The sequence below is a fragment of the Pterocles gutturalis genome, unplaced genomic scaffold (genome assembly GCF_000699245.1).
Source record: "Pterocles gutturalis isolate BGI_N339 unplaced genomic scaffold, ASM69924v1 scaffold32145, whole genome shotgun sequence".
Classification (NCBI taxonomy): Eukaryota; Metazoa; Chordata; class Aves; order Pterocliformes; family Pteroclidae; genus Pterocles; species Pterocles gutturalis.
Window position 1 is genome coordinate 35,471 of NW_010146904.1, and position 27,709 is coordinate 63,179.

Sequence of the window (27,709 nt, forward strand, 5' to 3'; positions counted from 1 at the left end):
ACTATCTGAGAGCATGGACAACAGTAAGAAGACAGAACCCCCTTTATCTGTAGAAATGGTACAACAAAGGGCCAATCCTGATCGCAGTCCTTCAGCATCGATTTATGTTCCAGAGCAAGGTGGCTACAAAGAGAAATTTGTAAATGCTGTGGAAGATAAGTATAAATGTGAAAAATGTCACCTCATCTTATGCAATCCTAAACAGACTGAATGTGGACACAGATTCTGTGAGACCTGCATGAATGCCTTGCTGAGGTATGTTTTTTCTTGTGATAGAACATGTTGATACTGCTGAAAATGGTGTGGACACCACTGTAGTTTTAGGAATACATTATGCTAACGTCCTTGCTCAAAGCAGCCTTCTGCTTGTTGTGTATTGCTTATTTGTTACCCATATGCTGGTGCAAGCATTTGTGTTCTGCTCGGGGTCAGGATGAGACAACTAAGCTTTCCAGCAATATTGTTGAAATGGTTGTCAAAGTAGTTTAATCCCATGTAGTGATGTGTTAAGTAAGAATTTCATTGCCTCTGGACCCTAGGCTGAGTAGCTATTTCACATGACTGCTGACATGGCTATTTTGGTGTAAAATACACTCAGTAAATCATGGCTGTGAGAGGAAGTGAGCCTACAGAGGCTCCTTAGAGTGATAGTACCTAACCTAGCTGTGGACCCAGCCTTACAGTTGAATGGTAGGACCCTTGGATGAGTGTAACGCTTGTGGAGCTTCCTTTCCCTGTAACCCTTCTAGCTGTATGTCCGAGGCTTTGTTTTGTGGATGCCAGTAGGATGGAGAAGGCTGGCTTCTCTCTTACTGAGAGGTTTGGCCCAGAGTGCAAAGTGAGTGAATGTTATAGACATAAAATGAATGCTGAGAGATGCAATCCTTCCCAGTCTAAGTAAGAATAAAAGTGCGATCGTTCAAGGAGTATCTAGCCTTTAAGAAGTATTTGTGCATCAGTAGATTTCTTTGTCTATCTGTGTTGATGCATTGCTACTGATTGTATTCAGCAGTGTGATTTCAAAACTTGGTTTGATGTTTGGAGGCCATTCTGCAAGCTTTAATCTCCTGGGGTAAATAAGCAGTCAGTCCTTCCATTTACTGCTGGGAAAGCAAAGGTACAGAAGAGATTGAGCTCACTGGATGTTGCACACTGGACTACTAGAAAAGAGAGGATTTGACCTGGGAAGGTCTTGGTGATCTCCTGTTTACTTTTTGTAACTATCCTGACTCTAGGTATTAGTTTATATTTCACTTGGCAATACTGTTATCTCAGGTAGATACAAATCAAGAGAGGTTTGGCAGCATGGCAAAAGAGATTGGAGAATATTATATTACTGTGTCTCATGATAGAGAGTGACCTCTGTACTGGGCAAATACAAGAGTCCATAGCTCACTAATCCACTCCTGTAGGTTTTGAGCTACAGCATGTCAAATTCAAAACAACACCAAAAAACCCCAACAACTTTTCTTTCAATACGCATTTTCAGGTGGGGTGCAGTTTGTATTTAAGAAATGTAGTTATTTCTTTCTGAATATATGCTTTTGGAAGACTCTGACATGGTTAATAACAATGACTGCAGAAAAGCAAACACCTGCCATGCTTGGGTGTGTGCAGATGGACAGAGCAGATCCTTAGCAATCTAAACAGTAACAATTCTGGCATTGCTGGAATCTAGGCAATTTTCCTTCCCTGCTGTGAGATATGCACATGTGCTTATTACAGTGCAGCCAGAATATGTGTAATTTTACCTTCCTGACTTTCCAACCAGTCTGTTATTGAAAAGGACACATGGGTAAGATCATCTACCATACTGGTCTTTCATTCGAGTTATTTCACTATATTTAAGTGCTTGTTGCAAACAAATCCTGTATTAAAATTAAATGTACAGCTCCTTTTTTTGAGAAATAAAGTGTGCCATAAAACTGTAAGCAAAATAAGTTTACATTGTTTCTGTATTTGGCACAAAAATTTTTCATTCAGTGTTGATATGCTGCTCCACACACGGAGTGATTACATGCTAGCGGGTTCTGTTCCAGGGTTATTTGAGGACAGAGAATTGGGAGTCAGTGTAGGTAATGCAGTGAAGATGTCTGCTCAGTATGCACTAGTAGTTTAAAAGAGCAAGCAGAACGCTTGAGTGAATTCAGTAAAAGCGAGGAAAGCATGACATTGTATTAAACACTATATGCCCTCAAGTGTAGATTAGTTTCCCTTTTTTTTTTTTTTTACTTAAGAAAAATATTACAGATATTGAAGCTGTAAGGTCTGTAAGATGCTCAGAAATATGAGACACAGAATGGTCAGTTCAAGGAGCAGAAGCCAGTGAGCTGATTTGAATTAACCGTACTGATTATATAACATAATCAAAATTATTCAGCCCTCTACATTGATTTGCACTGCTGCTAGCAGCTACCATTTACATAGCCTGTCAATGATTTGCTTTACAAAAGAATGTACCTAGCTTTTGCCTAGTGCTTTTCATCCATAGATCTCAGTATTTTACAAGGGAAATCAATATGACTATCCCCATTTACATGGGGAAAAAGAACTAAAAAGGAATGAAGGGATTTACACTATGATACCCAGCAGGTCAGAGTCAGAGACAGCTGTAGGAACACAAATTTCCTACACTCCAGTTCAGTTTCTATTCACAGACTGCTCTGCTCCTCAACCTACCTGTTTTCTAAGGGCTCACAATTTTGGTAATTAGATTACCAAAATAGCTACAGGGCAATAGTTCAGATAAAGGAGGGAGCAGGGATCACAGTTGCTAAAACCAGAACAGACTTGAAGGAGACAGACGTAACTACTTTTTTACCCTAAAAGGATGTATAATTAATTGTCAGAGAAAGTAAAGTTTAATTAGGTGTTGAAAAGAACTGGGTAATTGAAGAGACAATATTTTGCCTGTTTGCACAGATTGAGAAGTGATGAAAATGGTGGATCAGGTGCAGACTGTAAAATAGGGAATGAATTTTGCCGCTCTGAAGAAAACCACTGCACAGCTGGCTGGAGGCATTGCAGTGGTCTTATTTCCTCGGGAATGCCAGATACTGGCCACTGAAATCTCAATGTACACATTTTTTGAAATAACATCGTGTTATCTCATTGCAATGAACTGTGTCCACTTTAATGATTTTAAAATATCTTGGATGATCATAACTAAGTGCCTCATAAATGGAAATTTTTGTACTACAAAAATTCAGATGAGTTAAAATAGTTTTTCTGTTTTCTTTTCTCTCCAGTTCTTCTAGTCCAAAATGTACAGCGTGTCAAGAAAGCATAGTAAAAGATAAGGTATTGTTCAAAATTGTTTTCTTATTCAAGAGTATTGAATTGTGTGGCATACATGAGATGGATTATTGCTTTGTGGTAATTATTTCATAAGCCTAATAAGCTACCTGAGGAAGATAGTTTTGTTATAAAACCTAAACCATGTATTTTATTTAGGAAGACAGCTCATTTTTACTGTAAACAACATGGTAGAAAACAACATGTCAGCTTCATCCCTAATGGTCCAGTCAGGTGTCACATCTAGTTTTCATAGCTGGGAGCTGTGGCAACACATTGCAGTTGTCCTCCCATCAACTGGGAGGATGGTAAGAAATATTGCATCTCTGTAGATGCAGAGGTGTGACAGATGTAGGCAAGCCTTACCCCTGTTTTGGCTCCAGACCAGTGTCTACTGCTTCATGAATCTGTTTTTACAGTGTGTTGCTCTGTCAACCAGAACAGTGGGGAGTTATAGTAACTGTAATAGAATCAGAGTCTTTTTATATGGATGAGTTATTTCACTGATACCCTCTTTACTGTTTTTTCACAGCAAAACTTTGTGTTGCCTTCGAAAGGCTGAGGGTAGAGAAAATTCTTTTGACTTAATACGTGGTTTATGCAGGTTCTACGTAAAAAATTTTTTTTAAGTGTTAAGTAAATTTTTTTTGTGTTAGTAGTCTTTACTGCCTAAATAAATACTTCCAATAGTTACGTTTTCAAGAAAAGGTTAGTGCTTACATTAATCGCTCCTTGTCCTAACACAAAATAGTTCTCTGAACAGTGCTCAGCGTAATTCACTTTTGACATGGATCGTCTCTTCAGGAGTTCAGACCAATAATCATGATGCCTACTTTGTTTGTTAACTCTGACTTTCTAGGTCCCAATATACATAAATATGCACATTTGTTATGAAACTTCAAGTATCCCTAAAATAGGAGGAGGACGCAAAGGGCAGTGTATACGAAATACGTGTTAGACTGACTGTGCAAGTCAGTGCTTGTCGTGAAACTGCAAAAGTGTCTCTTCCCATAGAATCCTGATGTCTAAAATCACTGAAGAGCTTTCAGACAGTCTTGGCCAAACTATTTAAAAATTATCTTCTTACATTAACTTCAGTTGGTAAAACTGCACCTAATAACACTGTGAATTACTTCGGAAAAAATGCTACAGTGCTGGAGACAGATTATTCAGATGAGATTTATTGATTCATTACACTTCACATATGCATCTGAAAAGTAAACAGGAATCAGTGGCCTGTGTCAGATGAGATCAGATGAGAATGGTTGCGGTGTTTCCTTCTTCACTGATAGTGGGGATAGATTCATAGTCACTGTGGACGGATCTGATCTTAATTCTTTGTTGTTACATGTTAGCATGCAGAGCTGTTCTGTAATTACAGTGGCCCTGCAGTGTACGCAGTATCACAGAACTCCATTTGTCAGAGAAGTAGTCGTAGGTTGGGCCTGGTTCTTTGGTATTTCTTCATGGTCAGGAAAGCAATTGCAAAATAACTTGAAGTTTTTATCCCTTTGTTTTGAACTTCAAAATAGTAGTAATGGTCTTCAATCCTTATCTCCAGTTCCTGCCCTTAGCAGTGGGGCTTCTTAAGAGTGCAGTCGTGTTGTCTCTATCTTCTGTGGGGTATCACACACAAAAGGTGAAAAATCCAAACCCCAAGCTCTCTGTTTCTAACTTCTTGCAATTCTATCGTAGACAAAAAATGCTTATAAACATTTCATTATCTATGAAATAATAAACCTTCTCCAGTCTAAGACCTTAGAAAGTGTCTTTAATTATGTGTTACCCCTGAAGTGCAAGGAGGTTTTCCAAGTAAGCAGTCTAGCCATCGTTGGACTGCCTTCCATGAAATCCTTCCTCTCTAAGCCAGTGCCTTTGGCTCTTTTTTGTCTTATAGTATTGTGCGTAATACACCAGGTTCCCAAACAATGTAGAGAGTTTTAGCTTATGCAGTCCTATTATTGGCAAGCAAATAGAAAAAAAAATTTAGTCCCTTCTTGTACCTTTCCCTTTATTGTATTTATAGTAAAAGTGAAACAGTAGTAGAGCATCTGTCCAAAAATCCCCTTCTGCTTCATAGTGGAGGAATCTCAGTAATGTGCACATTCAAGAAAATTTGAATGGTAGGATTTTATTTCTGGCACATAAAGCTAGAATTAAATGACACTGCTGTAGCCAAATTGCATGGCTTCTACTTTATTTTAACTTGCATATTCTTGATTGGTTTTAAATTCCTAAAATGAAGTGATTTTTGATTTTTCAGGTATTTAAAGATAATTGTTGCAGGAGAGAACTACTTGCCCTTCAAATATACTGCAGAAATGAAAACAAGGGCTGTAAAGAACAACTATCTTTGGGTCAACTGCTGGTAAGTCATCTACCATAGTCATAAGCTTCCTTTTGAGTTAAAGAGTGAGAAGAAATCTTGCAAATTAAATCGCTAGTCCATTTCTTGACTTGCTCACACTGGTGGTTAATCTAATATTTATAAGTGTTGGAATAGAGTTAAACTGTTTTTAAACTTAGTTTTTCAATGAGCTGTAAGGAATTGTAGTAAAAAAATCATGTGACTGTGACACTAAAGCTCAGAAATGTGAATGTGTGAAGCAAATGAGAACTGGAGGGAGAACTAAAATTGGGAAAAAAATCTTAATGTGTACTTTACAAATGTGAGAAATTTTAATTCCTTTTTGGTGTGTTTTTATTTTTGTTTACCAGTCTTAATCCTCTAATGTAAGTAGTGGTTTATGCGTGGAATTAAACCTTTGGCTTCTCCAGACTTGTGCAAAATAACTTGTAGCTTTGTTTCATGAAGGCATAACATAGCAGTAATCCAGTAATTTAACAGTCAGAAGGGATGGCTACGCAGCAGTTTGCAGTGAGATGTGTAGGTACTTAAACTTGCTTTGAATGAGCAAGCTCCGGTACTTAAGCAACTTAAAGCAGCATCCATATTTATGTGGAATAATATACCTTGAAAAATAATGCTTACTTTTCGATTAAATAGCCTGTGTGGAATTTTGGACTGTGGTAGAATGCTTTTAGTATAAAAGTAGCTCATGTACATCTATAATACAGTGAAATCTGCTGTCTAGGTAAAAGGAGTTTAGAGTCAGAAATGTATTCCTGAGTAGATTTGTTAGTGTCTGCTCTTGCACAATATAGTACACAGACTAACTTTCCTTACTTTGGTTCTGAAGTTATTTAATGTGGGATGTCTCAAAGGATAAAGACATGCACAAAACCTGGTTGGCTTGACTATTTTTTTTTTCTTCTTTTTAATCTTTCAGGTGCATTTGAAAACTGATTGTCAGTTTGAAGAACTCCCGTGTCCTCGTGCTGATTGCAAAGAAAAAATACTGAGAAAAGATTTGCCAGACCATGTTGAGAAGACCTGTAAATACCGGGAGACAACCTGTAAATACTGTAAAAGCCAAGTCCCAATGATTATGTTGCAGGTGCAGTATTTTCTTGTGTATATAGAACAAGACTCTGTACTTTAATGTTCTGATTTAGATCTGGCTTCCAATTATTTGAGTGTATACTTGCAAAGGCTGGTACTTTAATCATTGTGTATTACCTAGCATAAGGTGGCTGAGATGTGAAAATACAGAGAGAAATTAATTTTTCACTGTGTTTATTCTTGCATATTCTGATACAGAGGTGAAGCTATATTTAGTTAGGTTATGGAAGCTGTTCTCCCAGGATTTTCTTTAGGCAAGGATTTGATGTAAGGTAAATGGTGACATTAAAAAATATGTAGTGTCATAACAGGCAAAATCAGTAAGTAATTACGTCTTGTTGTACAAACTGGATTTGCACATCTAAGCAACATGCTCACAGGTTCCTTATAGGCAGTTTCTTTTTATAGGAGCAATGTAGTTAAATTTTTGAGGGTCTGAAATAATCCTTATGTTTTGAGGAACACAGAACTCTGTTTTAGTGTAAGTGCTTTCTCTTTTATTAGATATTGATGAATTTAACATTTTTGAAATCTTTGAACTAGAGGTAGCTTTTGAGATACTCAGAGGCTGTGACAAGTTTTAGTCTATCAGATTTTCAATTCACAGCGAAACCTTAGACATACATGTTGGAAACAAGAATGGCATGTTACTCTGAAGTACAGAAAAGAGTGTTTGTAAATAAAGTGATTGTTCTGTAAAATCTTAAGTGGTGGAATTCTGAGTTGCTTTAAGAGGTAATAGAATTGGCTTATGCAGAGATGCAAAGAGGTTTGTTAAAATGTAGTTTTATCTTGAAATGACAATATTTTGATTATATTAATGTTGGTGCCACTATTCACCTGCACTTAAAAGTTCAAAACAAATCTGCATTTGTAAATCAGAACATCACCAAGCAGTGTTACATGTTTTCATGTTATCATCTTATCATTGGCTTCTATGTTTCAGTATGTAGAAATAGGACAGTTTTCTTCCATGCTGTTTTAAGGGTGCAGAAAACTTTGCAGTTGGAAGATTAGCAATTGGCTGCTATTTCTGATTTTTTTGCCTAGATTTTTAAAAGTTCAGTGATGATAGAAATGCAGATGGTTTCATTTGTTGTGGCCTGATAAAATGTTAACTCATTGTACTTCGGTAATGAGAAGCAGAAGCTTAATGAGACTGTACATTTGAATGAAAGGCTCCTTTTGACTTCTCATTTGAGATTTGTCACCCAGAGCTTGAGTTCATCTCTAGCTTCTGTAGCCTAAAATTTTCTCTAATGTAATAATGAGTGAAGCAGGCCTCAGTGACTTGAACTGAAAATGGAGATAGAGGGAGTATACCGAGAAAAAGGTATGCAAATGGAAATAAAAATAATTTTACCGGAGTATGTATGGTTCATGTCTTCATAGAATCCCATAACCCGTGGGTTAGGAAATCCCCGTTGTTGGAGGCAGACTCTTTAGTTAACAATGCTAGTACACATTCTTTTAGATTACATTTGTCTTGCCTGCTCTGTCACTAGGTGATTTAACTTCTTAGTTTCTTTTTTTTTTTGTTTAAACCATCTCAAAAGTTGGGGTTTTTTTGGTCAAAAAGTTACCTTTTCCATCTTGTAACTCCTGTCAGATAAAGATGGTGCATCGTTAAAACAGAAATGAGTCGCCTAAAATGCTTCTGGAATATTTCTTGTGGATAATCCACAAAACTACTTCGAAGTGCTTCTCCTATAAAATTGATACTTGTGCAGTAGTAGTATGGCACATGTCTGGAAGGGACAGCACTTCTTAGTGCCTACGCTCTTCACTGTCACCCTGGCCTCAAAAAGGCTGTCCTGGGCAGACCCTGCCAAGGCAGTCTGGACTCTGCTCAGCAGTCTGAAATAGCTAGCTGACTGGGACAGGCACTGGGGAAGACATGAGACATTGTCACCTTGCTCCCCCTTGTTGCTGCTCTGGAACCAGACACGTTCCCAGTGTGGCACTGGCGTCTCTGGGGAGCCATGTTAATATCCTGCCTTCCCGTCATCTGTGCCAGGTGCCCTGCGTGTGGCCTTACCCATGTTTTATGCTGTGTTAGGCTTTTGGTTTTGTGTGCTTGACTGTGTGAATTTAGCTGGTCAGTAGGAAGAGGATCCTGCCACTGGAATGGGATTAGTCCGGTATATCCTGAAGTCATTGCAAAGGCTGCCCTTGGTTTCAGTGGGTGGGCGCTGGGGTGTGGAGTGAGGAGGAGAACTGGAGAGGAGGCCGAGAAGTTGCGTGTTGCCTTTCTGTCACGAACTGAGTGTCAATGTCATAGCCTTTGCCAGATAGTTTAGGTAGGTTAGAGAAGGGTTGTTGCAGTTGATTAACCATTAAAGAAGTTTGTAGTGCAGCAGGCTCCCAGTGCTGCACAGTGGTGTGTGTTGTCTCTCTTCAACCCAATTACAAATGTGTTCAGAATGGCGGGGCCCAGGCCCAGTTCTTGAGTCTAAGCAGAAGTGGTCCTAAAGGCCATTGCTTATCAGAAGAGTACCGCAGTCACCCTGACAGAGGTTACTCTGAGGAAGGGTGTTGTCGGGCTGTTAGGGCTGCTCGTGGTTGGGTATCCATGTCGTGGTGGGGAGGGACTGGCGCTAGTTCCTCACCCCCATGGTTCGGGAGGCTGTCCCAGGTCTCTGGCTAAGGAGCGACTTAGGCTTCCTTGCTTTCTGTCACTGTGACTGTCTGTACGTGCTGCACCAAGTGAACTAGTGTGAATAAGAAGAATGGTGGGATAGACTTGCTGCAGAAGAGCATATCTGATGATCTGTTTTTAATAGTTGGAATTATAAATTTTCAAATATTTTCAGATTTATGACAGAGTTCCGAACCAAGGCCTTTCACGTCTCAGAGCTTGGGTCTTCCTTATGTCTGGATTTTGTTTCAAATACTAGATGTCTTAACTGGGCAAAAAGGATATGCTGTGTGTTCTTCCTTTTCTAACAGGCTTATAAATCTAGACCTTTGTTTCCTTTGTTTTTCTTAAGTACCAGAAACTAAAGTTTGTTTCAAGTTGAATGGGACATGTCACTTGACATGAAACAAATTTTCTTTTCCAGGGTTCTCATGTTGTTGAGAAAAACTGAGAAGAAATGTAAATTCGATTAGCTTGGGCCTGATTTTCTTCCCTCTCTATGGTGATGCGGTTTGACAGCTATACTGAAGTATCTGTCATCTAGGTTCAGATCAAAATGCCTGCCCAACATCATGATAAAATTTCAACATCTCGTTGAACTTTGGGTGTATAACAGTGAGGCTGGGTATCAGATGTTTGGGAATCAAAATTAGCAAAAAAACCCCAAACCTGTACATTGGAAAGAGATTATCTGAGTGTGGGCCATGTGCATTTCTGTACATTTCTAAAGAGCATTTCCATGTACTGTATACCTTTACTATAAAGGACATCTGCAGTGGTTCTGCTCACTCTTGAAGATGCCCGTTTTTGTGAGTAAATCTTGGGGGAGAAAACTTGATTTTTATTATTGCTTCATTGCTCTAAATGAAAACAATAAAATGGGAGAAAATAGATTTGCTCAGTGTAGGAAAGCATAAGAGAAAACCCTTATTTTTTGCTTCAGAATATTGACATGTATCTAAAGCATAAACTGATGTTTGAGCAATTGCAGTTCTGTAACTCTTTGCACAATGGGGATAAACATTGGAAAAAATCTTGTATGTTTTTTTAAATTATTGTAGGATGCTTTTATTTGCAGGCAAGTCCTCTCTTTAATTTCAGAGTAAGAGTTGATTTGTGGTTTGTTTGCTTTTTCTTCTATAGAAACATGAAGATACAGACTGCCCGTGTGTCATGGTTTCATGTCCTCATAAATGCAGTGTTAAAACACTCTTGAGGAGCGAGGTAAGATGTCATGCCAGTGTTGTGCTGGAAAATTAAATAATTTTAAAATTAAGATCTCGCAAGAATTTTGCCAGAAACCGTTTCCTTATTAAAACGTGAGATCTAAAGAAAGCTTTTTCTACCACACAGTTAAGTGTGATAACACTCAAGTATTTGTAATGATTTCTTGAAAACTATTTAAAAATAAATAATTTCTTAGTTTTGTGTCTTTATTAGACTTGGCTTGCCCAAGATTAGCGCATGTCTTTCCTGCTTTCATTTTTATTAGCTCTCCCCTACCCTTCCCCCATCTGAAGCATTTGTTGAGCACAACAGAGCAGCATCTTGGGGTAGTTAGCTTATATTAAAATAAAAAGAGATAATTAAACTTTAGTGCACATTGACAAAAGTTAGTAAAGACTAGAAAAATCATACCATTAGGTAGAATTGTTCCATGGAAAAACTTAAATTACAATTAAATGTTAAATTTGTGAAAAAAATAATATCTGACACTTGGAGAATTAGTGTAAGATGCAGGATAATAGGAGTACAACATTCCTACAGCCAGACGCAACAATGCATAAAAATTTCTCATGTCTAGAAGCTTGCAGTAATACTTAGACCAGATTAAAAAAATTAAAATCTCTCTTGTTTGAACAGATCCATGTTCTTGTACATAAACAGATATAAGTAGCATCTGTCAAGGTCCTAAAAATAGAACGTGTTTGCCAAGGATGGGGAAGAGTTTGTTTAATTCTTCAGCACTCTATAAGCCTCACTTAAGGAAAAGTTAAGTTTCTGAGCTGAGGATAAGCTTTTCTCTTTTCATTGATACTTACTTCCCAAGCTGGATTCTTTCTGTTTTTTTAGTTACACTTGTAAATTATTAATTCTGTCAGTGTACGCAAGGCACATAAGGCACCTGTCCAACACAGAGGCAGTCTTTTCCCCCATCATAATGAAATACAAAATATGAGATGGATACTGTACCTCTTAACAGAAATTGAGCTGCTAAGAAAAAGAGAAAACATGTGTACTGATCTGGTTCTATCAGTGGCTACTTCTGAGTTTAGATCCTGGTTCTGGAGCATTTAGGCATACTCAAATCTTGACTTCAGCAGTTACTTTGAGAAGAGGACTATCTGAGTGTTAATAAGAATTGACCCGTTAAAGCCTGGGTTGTTACACATATATTCAGAATTGGGTTCTGAAACCAGAATTTCAAACAGCCATCTTGCCCTGCATCATCTGTTGCTGTATGTTGCTTAATTTTTTTTCTGATACTGTGAAAGTGTATGTATTACTTATCTGCATGGTTAGGGACAAGGACTCTAATGCAAATAGTGGGAAAAATGCCTGCCTAACAGTTTGAGAAAATTCTGTAGTGTACAACAAGTGAATATCTTATTGTAGAATAAAAGGCAGTTTTTCATGTTTAATTTGTAATTCTTTGGCAGACTTCTAGTTTTGAGATGTTGAAAATGTGGCATTTTTGTAAAGCCTATCCTACCACATGTCTCTCTGTTATTTGGTCTTATTTTTTATCTGAACCATGTGTCCTTTGAAACTATACTGTGGATTTCTACAGGTAGTGTTTAGAACTTCATAGGTGTATATCAGAGATGAGTGACTGATTGCACCTTGGTGTCAGATTTTAAAGACTGGCTTGTCTGTTCCAGAGCGGCACGTTCAGAGTAGAATTGGTTCACCACTTCTTTGCATGGAGGTGGATGAACTGAGTCATGTGGGGCTTACAGTGTGGGAATTTCAAATGAGATTTTGAAACCTAAAAGAGTGATGCCAGCTGAGGAGCTAGACTGTAGCTCCTGTCTCCTTTGTGGGAAATAAAAACTGCAGATCCTGGTTTTGAAGAGGGCGTTTGTTGCACTGTCCTTTCCAAAAATGACCCTTTGCTCCAACTTTTAGGCAGTTTGCATCCAACTGCTGCCGGCTGTGCTGCAATGGCTGCTGTCTCTATATGTGTAACTGCTTCTCTGAATTGGTTTATTTTTAAATTAAAAGTGGTCTCTGCTCATAATAATCAAAGACATTGGAATCAATCTCAATCTATGAAAAATGTAGGGACTTTACTAATCAGTTTTAATCCTGTGTACTGCATTTTTAAAAGTTACTTAACTGTACCTATTCTAAAACTTTGTCTGTTTCATGCAGTACTTGTTTAGTGTTTTTTTTGTGTAATTTAACCTTTAAATTTAGGCATGGAGAATTGCATGTTATGTTTTGAAAAGTTGGTTCCTCATGAAATTAGGATTAGGTGAAATGTACTTTACTACAGTGAAACTGATCTTAAGACTTGCTCAGAACACCAGTAAAAAAAACACTTGTTGAGAAAAGATTATTAATTCACTAAAGTCATATAAAATAATATAACTAATTGTAGAGCGTGTTCTTTTTGTTTGCTTCTTTTTTAATTGGATTGCCTATTGAAATAGTCTTTAGTAGAAGTTTCACTGTATATTAAATGTATCACACTGTATACTGTATTGGCATGTGCGTGTGGTTTACATATGTGTATATATAGTATTTGCAGTTTAGGTCAGACTGGAGAAAATATACACACGTGTATTGTATGTTCTGCAAACGGCACACAATACAAACCTGATAACCTGTGCCCTTTATGTTTTGAGCATTATCATGCAAACGTCTTTTGCCAAAACTCACATTTTTTTCCTATTGCAGTTGAATGCACATTTGTCAGAATGTATTAATGCCCCAAGTACCTGTAGTTTTAAGCGTTATGGCTGCACTTTTCAGGTCAGTATATAACAATTATACTTCCCAATTGATGAAAGTCTGCAAATAGAACCTGACTCTTTGACGTGAAAGTTCTGGACTTCTCTAGTTTCGGTTAAGAAAAAGTCATCCAGTTGCACTAAGTGATTATGCAGCAGATGTTTGGTTTTGCATTTTAAAAATAAACAATATGAAAAGCCCACACATTGCTGCAGTGGTTGGGGAGTTCAGTTGTTAGGTACATCTTGTTGAAATAGGAAGATGATATATTTGAAGAACTTTTTAACTTAGAGTAAGAGGAAAGTCACTTCTCTTCTTCAGAAAATAAACTAGTAACTTCAGTTGTTTCTATGAAAGTATTTATTTTCTTGAGCTAAGTATGTTTATATTTTCTCTCATTTGTGTGTCTTAATATTTTTATTAAGGTTAAACATAGGTTAGTGCACTTAAAATGTATTTTTATGTGCATTCATATGTCTCTGTGCACATAGGTGTATAATCAAAGCATAGCGTGAAATTTATTTTTTAAAAAAAGGTTTAGATTTTAATCCTGGCAATCCCTGCAAGACTTACAAAAAATTAAAAAACCACAAACGTCAGAGTTCAGTTTTAGTAGTATTATTCCAGCCTTTTCCAGTATTCTGCTTCCCTTACCATATATCTTGGGGAATTTGGATGCTTATATAATGAAGAGATTAGTCAGGAAATTTCAGAAACTGCTGACAGGAGAAAATGGAGATATCCATCTAGTCAGATAGTGTGATTTATTTGTTAGACCATGATAACTTAAAGAGACAAGAACTGTAAGCAGCAACACTGCTCAATAAATTACTTTCTGCAGGTATTTCCAGGTTGTTAAATAATGAGCATTCATCATTTTAAGTGTTAACAGTAATGCTCTTAGTGGTAGAACTGATTAGTGCTGTAACCCTGCCCACTGTTCTGTCGTATGTATTGCCATTCATTTTATGTATGTATATGTGTGCATATATGTACATATATCCACATATATATATTTTTAGTATTTTATATAGAGTACATACCTTGAGGATCATTGAAACCCTTTCAGTTGCTTTGCACCATATCTACCATCAAAGCTAATATACTCTGCATTGCAAAACACTTGCTGAGGTAGGTGTAATGCAACACAATACAAATAAAGGAAGTAATATGGTCTCCATCTTATGTACTCTGTATATGATCTATGTGTGTTCTGTAAACTTTTTATATAGTGGTTATTTGTAACAGCATTTATAGGTTGTGCAGAGGCAGCATATCTGAATATCATAGAGCAATCATGGTAACATCTTAGGATGACAAACTAGGCATTGTAATATCTCTCAAAGTAGTTTATAAAGCTGGCAGTTTCCAGTGATGATAAATTTATCTTAAATATTTGTCTTTAATACTCAACTGAGGGAGAACTTAGTGCTTATGAAGCTGTTCATGCAATATAACAGAAGGTTTAAATTATGGTTTGGGGAATTGGACATTTTAGGTTTTGTATCACTCAAGAGTTTTATTGTGCTTTATTTAGTGTAAAGCTACACAGAAGACTCTAAAATACAATTCATTTTGTAAATCTGGTTCATCTTTATTGTCTCTGACGTATCAAGTACACTGGATGGAGACATATGGCAGTTGTATAAAACACTTGCTGTATTAAATGTATTCCTCACTTTTGTAAATTCCCAAGTAGGCTTCCCTTCTCTCTACGGTTCTGCAATATGCATCCATGAACCAAAATATATAGTGTTGGTTCGATGTCTTGATATACTCTTTCTTTGTAGGTTTAAAAGAAGTGGAATTGGCTAAAATGTATAAATTCTTTGTTGTCACAGGGAACAAACCAACAAATTAAAGCACATGAAGCCAGCTCAGCAGTGCAGCATGTTAACTTATTGAAAGAGTGGAGCAATGCTCTAGAAAATAAGGTATATCTTCTACTCACTTCTAATTTTCATTGATTTCTTTAAATCATATAAAAGTACTGGAAGAATCATTTTGGGTTTTTTTTTCTGTCTAACAGCTGTTCAACAGTACAGCTAAAGCACTAGTAGGCTCCAAAAGCAATCAAGCCATTTAGCATATCTGGTACCTTTGTTATAATAAAATGCTGTGAGAAACTTGGCTTTGCAGCTCCATATACAATTTTCCTCATTGGTAACTTAATTAAAACACTTTTTTTCACATGGGTAAATAGTGCAGTATTAAATTTCCTCTCTGAGCTACCTTCTTACAAAAGGCAGGTTTCAGAAAGCTATTGCAGCGCTATGAGCTGTATTTTTGCTACCTCGGTATTTTTCCAGAGGTAACATTATTAGAAATACCATGTAATAAACCAGTTATTTATTTTATTTATTTCTGTTCTTGCTCTCTGAAAATAATGACCTGCAAAGGTTAATTAAATTCAGCATACTGTAACTGATGGGCATGATGATTTCTGCTTTAGTGATAGACCAGAATGAAGTTCATGTTGCAGTGCTTCCTTGGGACTCCTGGTTTTAGAATATTTGGGATTTGGGAGATGCTGGAAAATGTATCAGTGTCAGCTACGATCTTGTGAATCGTTTGAATGGCTTAGCCATCTGTTCTCCAAATAAAATTTAACTTTGATTTAAAAGTGCAAAACTTCAGAACAAATCACTGTTTTCTTAAACCTTTTGAAAAAGATTACTGTTTTACATAGCCATTAAAATAATGCTTCTGCTTTTTTGGGGGGAAAAAAATCCCAGAATTACTAAACTGTTCAATAAATGCAGGTAGAAGAGTCAGGAGCCCCTTCAGATTTTTCTAGAATGAATTAAATAAGAGTAACAGTTGCAGTGTAAGCTCAGTGGTAGTTAAGGTATGTGTAGCTTGTAACTTCTGTCATCTCACAGCAGACCGCTAGCTTAAGTTTAGCAAACTCTGTCTAGAAAGCGTATTCCCTTCTTGGCCCACAGTCATCTCTCATGCGTGGGTTTCCAGCAAGGTCCCGCAGCCTCAGGAAGTATAGTTTTAAAGCAGAAGTTAACAGGGACAGCAAGATATGGTTTTGTCCCCAGCACATTTGTCCCTGGTCTACTTGTTTTTGAACTTGAAGCCCCATAAGGAAGCCATTGAACCTGTGAGAAGTCTAGTGTAGTTTTTTTAGAGAGAATTTTTACTGCATGTGTGAGTCTTGGTTTGATGATCAATAACAGTACTTAAGTTTGCTTTTGCACTTGAATCTCCTTGTTAATGTAGGAACTGTACATTTTTCATTTTTAACAGATACAAATTCATATCCTTAGTTCTTTTTTAATTGGTCTGATTAAAACTATAGAATTTATTTTACATCATAGGAAAAAACCACATTCCCTGTGACTTCCAGAATAGATTTTGTTCTGCCTTTTGTCAGTGTCCTGAGAGGTGCTTTGTCATTTAAAAAATGCCCAGAAGTTCTATGTTTGTCTCTTATAGAGCTAAGAGAATAATACAGTCTACTACTTTTTTATGTTCAATTCTTGTTTTAAATTTCATTAAAGACATAACTGCTTATCATTGTTTGTCCATTTTTTTTCTTTTCACTTCCTGCTTTGTAGACTTCTTCCTATTCATAATAAAGAGTTGAATCACTGGAAATCCCAAGACCATGCCAAGTTACCAGAATAGCTAACCACATATCATATGTCAGTGACTTTATTCTAGAGAAGAGTAACAAAATGATTTGTAACTTCATTGTTGTTCTCTTCTTTGAGAAAAAAATTGATGCCCTGAGCAATAACAGTGCAAAATTAACTTAGCTGATGAGTATCACAGAAGTCTTGGCCCTGCTGAAGTTAGTGCAAATCTTGTTGGTTTCTGTAGGGTCAAGATCTTATTTGGGGTATTCACTCTGGTATGTATGGAGGTGAAAGGAGAAGTTGCCTTCTCCTAGTCACCATGTCCTTTACCAGTGCTTGTAGAATATGCAGACTGAAAATCTTCATATTTGCAAAGCTCGTGCTAAGTTATGAGTTCGGTATTTGGTGCTTTTGGCAAAGAGTAGTAAGAGAAGGTCAGATGTAAAATCTTGAATCAAAACTTTGTGGGGCGAATTGAAATTCAGTGTTTTGTTCACTCTGTGGTGGGACAGAGTTGCAGACTGAACTCCCACAGGTTTTGTGATGTTGGAAATCATGAGTTGAACATAATTTTGTGGCTTTGTCACATTCTTAAAGAAATCTGTTTATAAACTGTTTTTTCTTTTTTTAATATGTGACTTAAATATGTGGCCTGTTTTAATCCAGTTCGTTGTGGCATAAGGTTTCTTCTGATCTTTTTTAGTAAGCAATAGCTTTATTTGATAAACTCTTGAATGAAAGCATGCTTTATCCTAGGACTATTTCAAATATGTCAAGGAAGTAAAGGAAGCTGATGGCAGTTTGTAAACCAATGCTGTGTTTCCTTTACCCTGTTTTTTAACTGAAGTTCCAAAGACTTACGCCAAATGCAATTAGGAAACTATATGTAGTGTTAAAGATTTCTTGTTCACAAGTTACCAAACTACAATTACTGACTTGGCAATAATGGTTCTGTATGATTAAGGGCTGCAGGACATAATTCTGTTTTTCTTGTGTTTTGTAAAACTGCGTGGAAAATCTCAGTACAATACAGGCCCACGTTTTATAACTTGTACAAAAATAGAAATGTAGTGCTAGTGACACAAAGTGGAACTGCCTTATGGTTGGAAGGCCTGTGGAGGAAACAATGAGAAAAGGGGAATATAAAGATCACAATTAGCTAAAGAACTCTGATTCATTAGGGAAAAGGAGGATGCAATAAATTAAAGTGGCTGCCTACCAGATCTGAAATATGTGGGAGGCAGGCGTACTGGTTTAAATTTAAACTTGTTCTTGAAAATTTTCTCTAGTACCTAGGTATGCATTCCTTCAGCCTCGAGATTGTTTCTCTCTCTGCACTGGCAAAATTAGCTTTGTCTCATTTCTGTTGAGCCTCTTCTGCCAGTTTTTCATGTATAAAATGCAGACCTAATGTGTGTGTGTGTGTATGCACACATGCTATGCTATACTGAAAAGGAGATATGCACATTAATTATAGTATATCTATATTTTTCGGCCCCTGTCTGATGAACCTGTTGAATGGCTGTGGACTTTGGCAGTCCTTTGTCTGGTTAGGCCAGTATAGAGGTTGAAATTATCTACCTTTTTAAACAGGCTAGCTTCTTGAGTCTAGCAGTGCAGTGACACGTAAGTGATTCAACTGCAGCTGATTAGAGGGCAGTTAAAGTGGTGGAATTCTACAGTGGTACCCACATCAGAGGTAAAAATGGCTTTACCTCAAACTAGCATCTGTATTGGAGGTGGTGGTGTAGATTTTTTAGGGAACATGAAGCATCAAAGTAATTGGTCTTAATGTGGAGTGTTTATCAAGGGTTTTCCTGGGTCAAAACTGGTGCTACTGCTTATCCATGTAAAGATCTCTCTGTGGAAATAGTCAGGGCATGTCCAAATGCCATTTCGTGTCAGGTGTTTGTTTTCTGTGTTTTTGACGATGAATTTTTTTTACCTGGGGAAAAATGAGATTTTTAAAAAAAAAAAGCAACCCACCAGCACAAAGCAGCCACCTTCTCCAAACCACCTTAATGAACAGAGCACAAAATAGTGTGATGGAGAATATTTACTGTATTACTTTCATCCCCAAGGAGATATATTATTATATATTCTTCTAACAAGGCTCATGTTTTAAAATCAGAATGAGTCACTAATGAATGAATTCATAAAATGTCAATACAGAGAGAGAATATAATCTGCAGCCTGTAGCTCTTTAGTCTTTTCTGCTAGTAGGCACCATTGGATTTTCCTTCAAGTGCATGGATCCCTTCTGTATTCACTCATTTCAGGAGTTCTCATCACCATCACATTCTGTGAAGCCAATCCCATGCATATGATGTTTTTCCTTAAATTTGCTATAGATCAAGATTGACTGGAGTAGGTGGGGAAGATTAGTGTTCCCTTTCCCGACTAGCTTTTCAGCTGCTCGGCTTCCCTCTGGTATCCCTTCTGTGCAGGGCCTGAGTTCTTAACACTGATCTAGAGCTAAATAGGTGTTTTCTTCCAAACTCCAAGCAACTCCCGGGTCAAGTTAGTGGAAACCAGGAAACCAAGCCATTAAATAACAAACTGAATAAAGAAAAAAATATGCTTAAACGTAACTTCTTTTGCAGTTTGCGTATCCCACCTGCACTTCCATTAGCCAAAGTTGTACCAATACCATGCTGTGGAAGTCCAAAAGTAGCTATCGAAGGTTGGGGTTTATTTATTTATTTGCAAGACATGAGAGAGTTTTTACTAGGATCTCATCCCTTTCATGTGTATAAGATAGTTTAAAACTAACAAAGTTACAGGTATTTTTAATAAACTTTGGCAGGAGTAATTGTAGAATTTTTTCCAGGTGGCCTTGCTCCAGAATGAAAGTTTGGAAAAGAACAAGAGTATACAAACTTTACATAATCAGATTTGTAGCTTTGAAATAGAAATTGAAAGACAGAAGGAAATGCTACGGAATAATGAATCTAAAATACTTCATTTACAGGTAAGAAATTTAGAATCTCCCCATTAAAGCAGAAATGGTAGTAGCTTCTGTTCTATGCCTTTACACTTGTGAAGTGAGGTGTTCTAATTAAAAAGGGGGGGGAGAGAGTTTATCTTACTATAAAGTTATTCTGAATTTTTTTTTTCTTCTGGTCAGCTGTTTTCTTGTATTTATTGAAGTAAGATGTTTCACTGAAACACTGCAGTTGCCTAGCCTGTGTTAAAACAAGAACTGCGGTTTAAAAAGGGAAAAGATTGAAAACAAAATTACAAATCTTATCTGAAGAATGATCATAATTATTTTTTCTTCTCTACACAAAATAACTGCTTGAGGAACTACTGTCAAACTGGAGGACAAGATTAGCACCTTAAAGCTGTCAGATGTATAATATATATTTCTTTTCTACTTGCTGGTATTTTAAAAAGTATTAATCATGAATGAGATTAGTCTGGTGTGGAATTAATCCAAATGTAGTACAATGCATTGGAATAGACTTCTAAAAATCCATGTTTGTGTTTCCTTTTTCTGAAGAAAATGTATCTAATTATTACTTTGCCAGTAGATCTGAGTTTCTTATTCTCTGGTCTGAATCACCTGGCCACAAGCCAGTGTCAAGCTCGAAACTCTCTGGATGCGCTAGCATGGTGCTTAGCCCAAGCTGAAATTCTTTGCATCATATTCAGAGCTGACATGGAACATGGATGCTGGGAATTTGTGTTAGCTTGCGTCATACTAGCCACAATTAGGGAAACCTTAGGAGATACTTAGCAAGCTATTGTGAAGGTATGGTTTGCATGTTATTTTAGTATGTCTGCTGCTAGAATATCAGAAACCTGTTTTAGCATTCAGCCTAAAGGAATGTAAATAAAGTTATATGTTTCACTTCACGTATTAAACTGCAGATGTTGACACTCAAGAAAGATAAAAGTATCCAAGCTAGACTATAGCCAAAATGAAAAGGTAGCATGTTCAAGAGCTCAGAGCCTTCAGATGCTCAGTGTTTGTTTATAAGGAAACATTTAAGTTCAGCAACAGCAACATTTCTCCTTATGGCGCTTATTTATTTCCATGTTCTGCCCATGTAGTAACCAGTTTAGCCTGTCTTAGTCAGTGTTATTTGGTCTGATGGCAGTCTGGGATATGGCTGCATGCTTACAATATTGCTTTCTGACACTGGGAGGCTAATCCTTGTATGTATTGATACTGCTGATTGAATCTACCAGGAGGTAAGTTAATTTGTAAGCCTGGGGTTTTTACACATGCTGTCTCAATAACCAGTGATGAGAGGGGAAATGGAGAAAACATAGAGCAGAATTTGTCATTATTGTCTTGATGACAGATTGCAATATCTTTGATTTCCTCAAGCTGTAAGTGTTAGCAAAATCAATTTTCAAATGGTTTATGTTTAGAAAAAAAACCTCACAAAACAATATGGTTGGCAGATTCCAACAGGTGGCTATTTGGTATACTGGAGAGGATGTGTTTTGTTCTTTTTTTCCTTCCCTTCCCACCCCCCTTTTTACTTCTTCTTGACAGCTATTTTAGTTATTTTAAGCCAAACTGGTTTACAGCTATTTCAACCTGATTCCTTCTACTTACTGGAACTTACTGGTTCAGTCAGGTTGTTAAGGACATCCTGGAAACTCACCTCAAATTTTTTTTTCCCTGAACAATGTGATCAGCCTCCTTCTGTTGCCTACTAGGAGTTGGAGGAATTTAGTTACCTGTTGTGAGCTATTCTTTCCTGGATTGCATTGAGCAGCCATGGCTATACAAGAGCCACAGGTATTTCCAGGGTAGAACTAGCCAATTCAGGTCTGGACAAGCGTTATTTGCTTAGTCCCTCAAATCCTACACATGGTAGTAATTTCTGTGAGTTTCAGTATTAGTTGGCATGTAATCTCCTTTTGCTTGGGAACAGCTGTTTCGCTCAGCACAACTGGCATCACCTGCACTGCGAGGCATATAACACAACTAGTGTAAATGCATCAAAGCTGTCTGGGCACTGGCAGGAACCTCAACTGTGAGATGTTTTGATTCAGAGTAATTTTCTGTGTGTTGGTCTCTAGGGAAAGTGTTTTTACCAAGAGAATATATGATAGTTTTTTTGGCTGTTACCTTGTGGAAAGGAACTTTCACATCCAGCATCTAGTCTTTCTTATGAGCATATGGAAGCATATTAGTAAGCCAAGTCTTAAGCTGAGTGTGGACATGAGATACTTAAACAACGGCCTTATGAATATAAAATTATTTGATTGGTAATACATTCCTAAAGGAGGAGGATGTGTGATTTGTTTTCCCAGTTGAGTAGTGCCTTTGGTTCCTTTTCTAGCGTGTTCTTTAGCTTTTCAGTTTTGCTCTATCACTTGGAATAGAAAGGTCCCATTAGGAACATCCTAAAGAGAGAGAACTGCAAATATAACATTCTTCAGTTCCTCATGGCATTTTATAGATTCTTTCAGCAATAATAGTGCTAAAATTCTGGAAATTGTTTATTAGAAATACCAAACAAAACCTAGATGAAAATCAGTATCAAGAAGAGCCCTCAATGGTTTGCCAGGCATATAACTCTGGATTAATGATCTGGAGAGGTCAGTTGCTGGAATAAAAGTGCATGCAGAAAATTGATATCTACTTGAAAATTTATGAGTACAGTGTGAGACATCTGTGTGCTTTCTAATGGAATAATTAGAGTGAAATTCTCCACTGCTGCATTAAATTCAGATTTAGTACATCAGTATCTCCTAGAATGAGGGAGGTTGACTCCCTGTAGGGTAAAAAGATAGAGATCCCACTGCTTTTTAAACATGGAATACAAGTCTATTTCTGGTTATTCTGTGTCTCTTGAGTTCTCCTGAAGAGGTACAGGAGATAAAATACTACATGTTTGCCAACATGTAGTAGAAGCAGGTAAAAAGCAGAATTGTTTGTGCATGTAAAAAGGTAGAATGTTGCACACAGGTTGATGGAGAGAAGTCGGTCCCTAGTAACAACTTTTAGTAAACTTCTCCCAAAAGAAGAATAGCTTACAGTTCTTCTGCATCTTTACCACTTTCGCAGTTCATCTAAAAATGTATTTATTCATTTTGTTTGATACTGTGTTAGTGCCAAGAGGTCCTGATTGGAAATCAGAGCATCTCTGTGTGAGGCACTGTGCAAACCCATGACCATGTTATTCTTGCCTTGGAGAATTCATGTTTTGTGTGAGTCAAGGGAAAAGATCAGACTTGGGCACACCTTGAGTTTACTTTTGCATATTAACTGTGAACTAATGGCCAAATCTTGTGGCTCTGCTCTTACAACACTCATTCAGGCCGTTCCATGGTGTGTTTCCCTTTATATATACAGCTAATAGCCCTTCCCGATTTTATTTTCTGCTTACCATCAGTCCAAGTGAGGGGGTCTGACTGTCTTGGTAGCTGGTGATTAGTACGTGAAGGCAAGTTGCTTAAACTATTTTATGGGACTGTGTCCCTCCATTTATGATTCAGTACACAGCTTTCCTTCACAAAGTTGTAATTTTACAAGTGAGATATATAAGCTTATTTTAAAACACCAACATAGAAATAAATAGTTGAAAGCTGAAATAGTTGAAGTATGTTACATTACTCAGTGGTTTTGAGACACAACAAAATAAAATACTCCTAGAACATTATTTTGCTATCTGGCTTATCAAACTGAGAGCCTTCAATTAATCGTTACAGACTTTAAGTATAGCTGAAACCACATGATTAAAAGCAAATGCCTAAAAGGGGAAAGCAAGTGCCTAAAAGGGGAAATGAAGGTTGCATGAGGCAGAAGGGTTTTCCCCGACAGTGGGGAACATTGAATCCACATGGCTAACCAGAAGGCAAATGCAAAATAACTTTATTTTCTTGTTTTGTACTCAGCTGCTACTTTTTTTTTTTTTTAATAAGTGAAAAGTCGTGTTAAAACATGTTGGCACTATATGATGCTAAACCATAAAGTTAGATTTGGAATTTAACTGTAGGTGGTAGCAAAAGTAGTTTCTTGTCTCAAATATTTGTGTTATCATTTGAACTTCACAACCAATTCTGGGGTTCTGGCTAAAATTCCTGCTAGTCCAAATGAGCTGTGATATCGTGAAGTGCTATGTATTTCTTGCATCAGATTTGAGATAGATGGGGAAATACGTTCTCCTTGGTATTTGTAATATGCTGAGGTGCTTGCAGTGTCCCTGTTGCAGAGAATACCAGCCTTTCTATATATTTTTTTTCTTGAGCATTATATTTCATGCCTTTCCAAAATCAACTGGGTTTTTTTCTTTTCTTCAAAAGACTCAACCAGCAAGCACCTTCAGGATGCATGGCTTATTCAATTTAGGAAGTAAGGGTGGGGATTTTAAAAGTGTTTAAGGGGTCAGAAGTGGTAGTTCTGCTTATGCTCTTGAGGGCCTCTGCTGTGGTTATGGGCACATAATAACTTAGGCTTTGATAGCTGATTTATGTGAGCTTGGAGCTTGCTAATGCCACTGTATCTGCACATATACATACTCCTGCTCCATGTGTGAAAGAGTACTGATGTTTTTCTGGAGGGGGAAGTTATTTTGCTGTTGCTCAATGACAAACACATGAACATGAGCAGCCACTTGATTCCCACCGTGGTAAGTTGTGCCCATAGTTTTGTTCCTTAAGTACTCTGACATGAAACCCAACAAATATCAGCCCATAATATCAATATAGAGACATTCAGAATATTGTTCATGCACTGAAAGGTTTTTAAAACAGACTTAAACAAGAGCACACTAACAATTCATTTTTTTAAAAATAATTGTGTTGATAATTCTGATAGTGCTCTAATATTAATACCTATGCAGCACTGAAGATTTTTATAAGGGTTTTCTAAATAGGTGGGCTATTCCCCTACATTTTCAAGGTTTGTGTTGTTAAAATATTTGACATAATTGAAACTTGTTTATATTGGAAATGCATCTTATGGTTATATAATCCTTGTTTAATTTGCATAAATTATTGTCTTTTTGTTATTTTAACTCGTAACTTATTGTTTTATAAAGCGTGTGATAGACAGTCAAGCAGAGAAACTGAAAGAACTGGACAAAGAAATCCGTCCCTTCCGACAGAACTGGGAGGAGGCTGACAGTATGAAGAGCAGTGTAGAATCCCTCCAGAACAGAGTGACTGAGCTGGAAAGTGTTGATAAAACTGCAGGGCAAGGCGCTCGAAATACAAGTAAGTGTAAGCACAATGGACTGAAGTACTCAGCAGTGCTGTCAAGAGAGAAATTGTGTCATTTGAATGGCAGTCCCATTGTGATTTTTATGTGGAAGCATCAGTAATGCTGATTCTGAGTTTTGAATAGGCATAATCCCTTTGTTGATGATGTGGCGTTGCTTTTATGCTGTTTCCTAGGCTTGATTCTTGTCTTTTGTTTTGTTTTCTTGACCCTTGTCTTGATTATAATGTTAGTTCATTGTAAATAGTTTCTCAACAGATCTTTGGCAGCTAATAGCTTTCAGCAGCTTCTTCAAATAAAGTCTTAGTATATTGACAAGTCTTCTTTTATTACTCTTCTCCCCCATGAGTGGATCAACAGTATGGTTATCCACCTGAAACCACCTGTCCTGATATCTGTTACAGAGGTATATTTGATCCAAAGAAAACTGTGAGATCTGCTTGAGAATGAGGTTATTGTGCTTGCTGAATAAAATGAAAACTGGAGTTTAACAAGATAGTGTAGATAATATGTAAGTGTTTAAATGATTGGGACAAAGAACTTAACATTTAAATAGAACTGTCTAGAACAAACCTGCCTTAGGAATTAATCTGCTTCTCAGTATTGTATGTTGGCCAGTTTTGTCAATGTGCAAAGACAAATTTTCATGTGAGGGAAAGGGGACATCAGAAACAACCCTCCCTCCAAACTAAATAAGTGACCATATAATGCAGAGCTAAGCTTCAATTTTCTGCTTTTTTGTGGTAAACTTGAGACAAGGTAACAGCACTACACTTCTGAGGAAAGTAGCGTCTGAGAATATTTTGAGCGATGAGCAGTGCTCCTGAATTTCAGAGTGATTATGGAGAACGTGGGACCACTTCCAAGGTCTTCACTGCTAATAGCAATCTACACATAATGCTACCAAGTCTCCTCTCAAAAAATGGAAGCCTCTGTAGTTATATTGCTTAGTGACCAGACAAAATTTATCTTAGATTATTTGAATATTTGACTTTTACTGCTTATGTGTTTAACACCCATGTTTGTAAAAATCCCAGTTAACCTAGATATTACCCATCAAACTATTGTCTGTGGAAATTGCTTCATCAGCGACAAAATGCACTTTGGTTTCTGGGGAGGAAAAATGTTTTGATATACAATAGCAGTATTGGTGATTGATTTTTACAGTCTTTAGAAAAAAAAACCACTTTTCTCACCTTCGTCCTTTCTGTTTTCTAACAGGCCTGCTAGAGACACAGCTGAGCAGACATGATCAGATGCTGAGTGTTCATGATATTCGGCTGGCTGACATGGACCTCCGATTCCAAGTTTTGGAAACTGCCAGTTACAACGGAGTATTAATTTGGAAAATTCGAGATTATAAACGTCGGAAGCAAGAGGCAGTCATGGGGAAGACTCTGTCCTTGTACAGCCAACCCTTTTATACTGGATACTTTGGCTACAAGATGTGTGCCAGAGTTTACCTTAATGGAGATGGCATGGGAAAGGGGACGCACTTGTCGCTGTTTTTTGTCATAATGCGTGGAGAATATGATGCATTGCTTCCTTGGCCGTTTAAACAGAAAGTGACTCTCATGCTAATGGATCAGGGACCGTCTCGACGCCACTTAGGAGATGCTTTCAAGCCAGATCCAAACAGCAGCAGTTTCAAGAAGCCAACTGGAGAAATGAACATTGCATCTGGCTGCCCAGTCTTTGTGGCCCAAACTGTTCTAGAGAATGGAACGTATATTAAAGATGATACTATTTTTATTAAAGTCATAGTGGATACATCGGATCTACCAGACCCCTGACATACAATGGGGGAGGCGGATTAAACAGAAGACAACTCCATTTGGGGGTTTTATATCAGTTTGTCTTCAATCAGAGGTCCTAAAGCTCACAGAACCACCTTGTGGAACACATGGAAGAGTCTGAAGGCATAACTGCATAGGGTCCAATTGCGAAAGTAGCAACACATTAAGAAATCATACCATGGTATATTTTTTAATAGAACTAGCAACACTTAATCTCTGAAGAATCACTTATCCCTCATGAGGATAATGATTATGGTCAGAGAGGATTTTTTTTTTAACTTATTAATGATCAAGTCAATTGGAGGTGAAAAGACATATACAGTATGTGCTGAATAAATTACTGACTTTTATTTCTTTAAGCTAGAATACAAAAAAAAAACTTCACATGTGGGCTAGCTGGAAATTGTCAGCATGTTAAAAGAAGAAATGATGAAGTAATGTTGCAATTATGATATTATTTGAAAAACTGAGGTGCAATCTTGTCTGAAATATAGTATATTGTCTTTTTAAGGCCTCATCTGGTCTCTGTTTTAATAATTACTTTGTCAGAAGATCTTGGAAAAGTATCCATGTCTTCTCAAAAGTATCTGAATCAAAATCATATTTTTATTTAAAGTTCTATTGTTACAGAAAACATTTTATTTTAAAACTGTTGATAGACTGATATTTCTTGGAAGAAAAATAGAAGATATCAAACACTGGTTATCACTTGTGATAGGAAAAAAAACTATTCAATTCTGTTATTTCTCTTTAGAAATGTAAACCTACAATATATGTCGTAGTTAATGA

The 27,709-nt window shown here is 37.1% G+C and overlaps 1 protein-coding gene across 3 annotated transcripts; it reads left to right on the forward strand.

Moving 5' to 3' along the window:
• Nucleotides 1-27,430, forward strand: TRAF3 (TNF receptor-associated factor 3). 3 transcript variants are annotated; one of them, XM_010085900.1, is made up of 10 exons: nucleotides 1-255; nucleotides 3,249-3,300; nucleotides 5,558-5,662; nucleotides 6,585-6,752; nucleotides 10,539-10,619; nucleotides 13,299-13,373; nucleotides 15,194-15,286; nucleotides 19,770-19,910; nucleotides 24,946-25,120; nucleotides 26,346-27,430. In XM_010085900.1, the coding sequence occupies exons 1-10, from the start codon at nucleotides 14-16 to the stop codon at nucleotides 26,915-26,917; spliced, it is 1,704 nt and encodes a 567-aa protein (XP_010084202.1). In that variant the 5' UTR covers nucleotides 1-13; the 3' UTR covers nucleotides 26,918-27,430. The 3 variants fall into 3 exon arrangements, with proteins under 3 accessions (XP_010084202.1, XP_010084203.1, XP_010084204.1); XM_010085901.1 differs by lacking the exon at nucleotides 13,299-13,373 and having other exon boundaries at nucleotides 14-255; XM_010085902.1 differs by lacking the exons at nucleotides 10,539-10,619; nucleotides 13,299-13,373; nucleotides 15,194-15,286 and having other exon boundaries at nucleotides 14-255.
• Nucleotides 27,431-27,709: the final 279 nt, after the last annotated feature.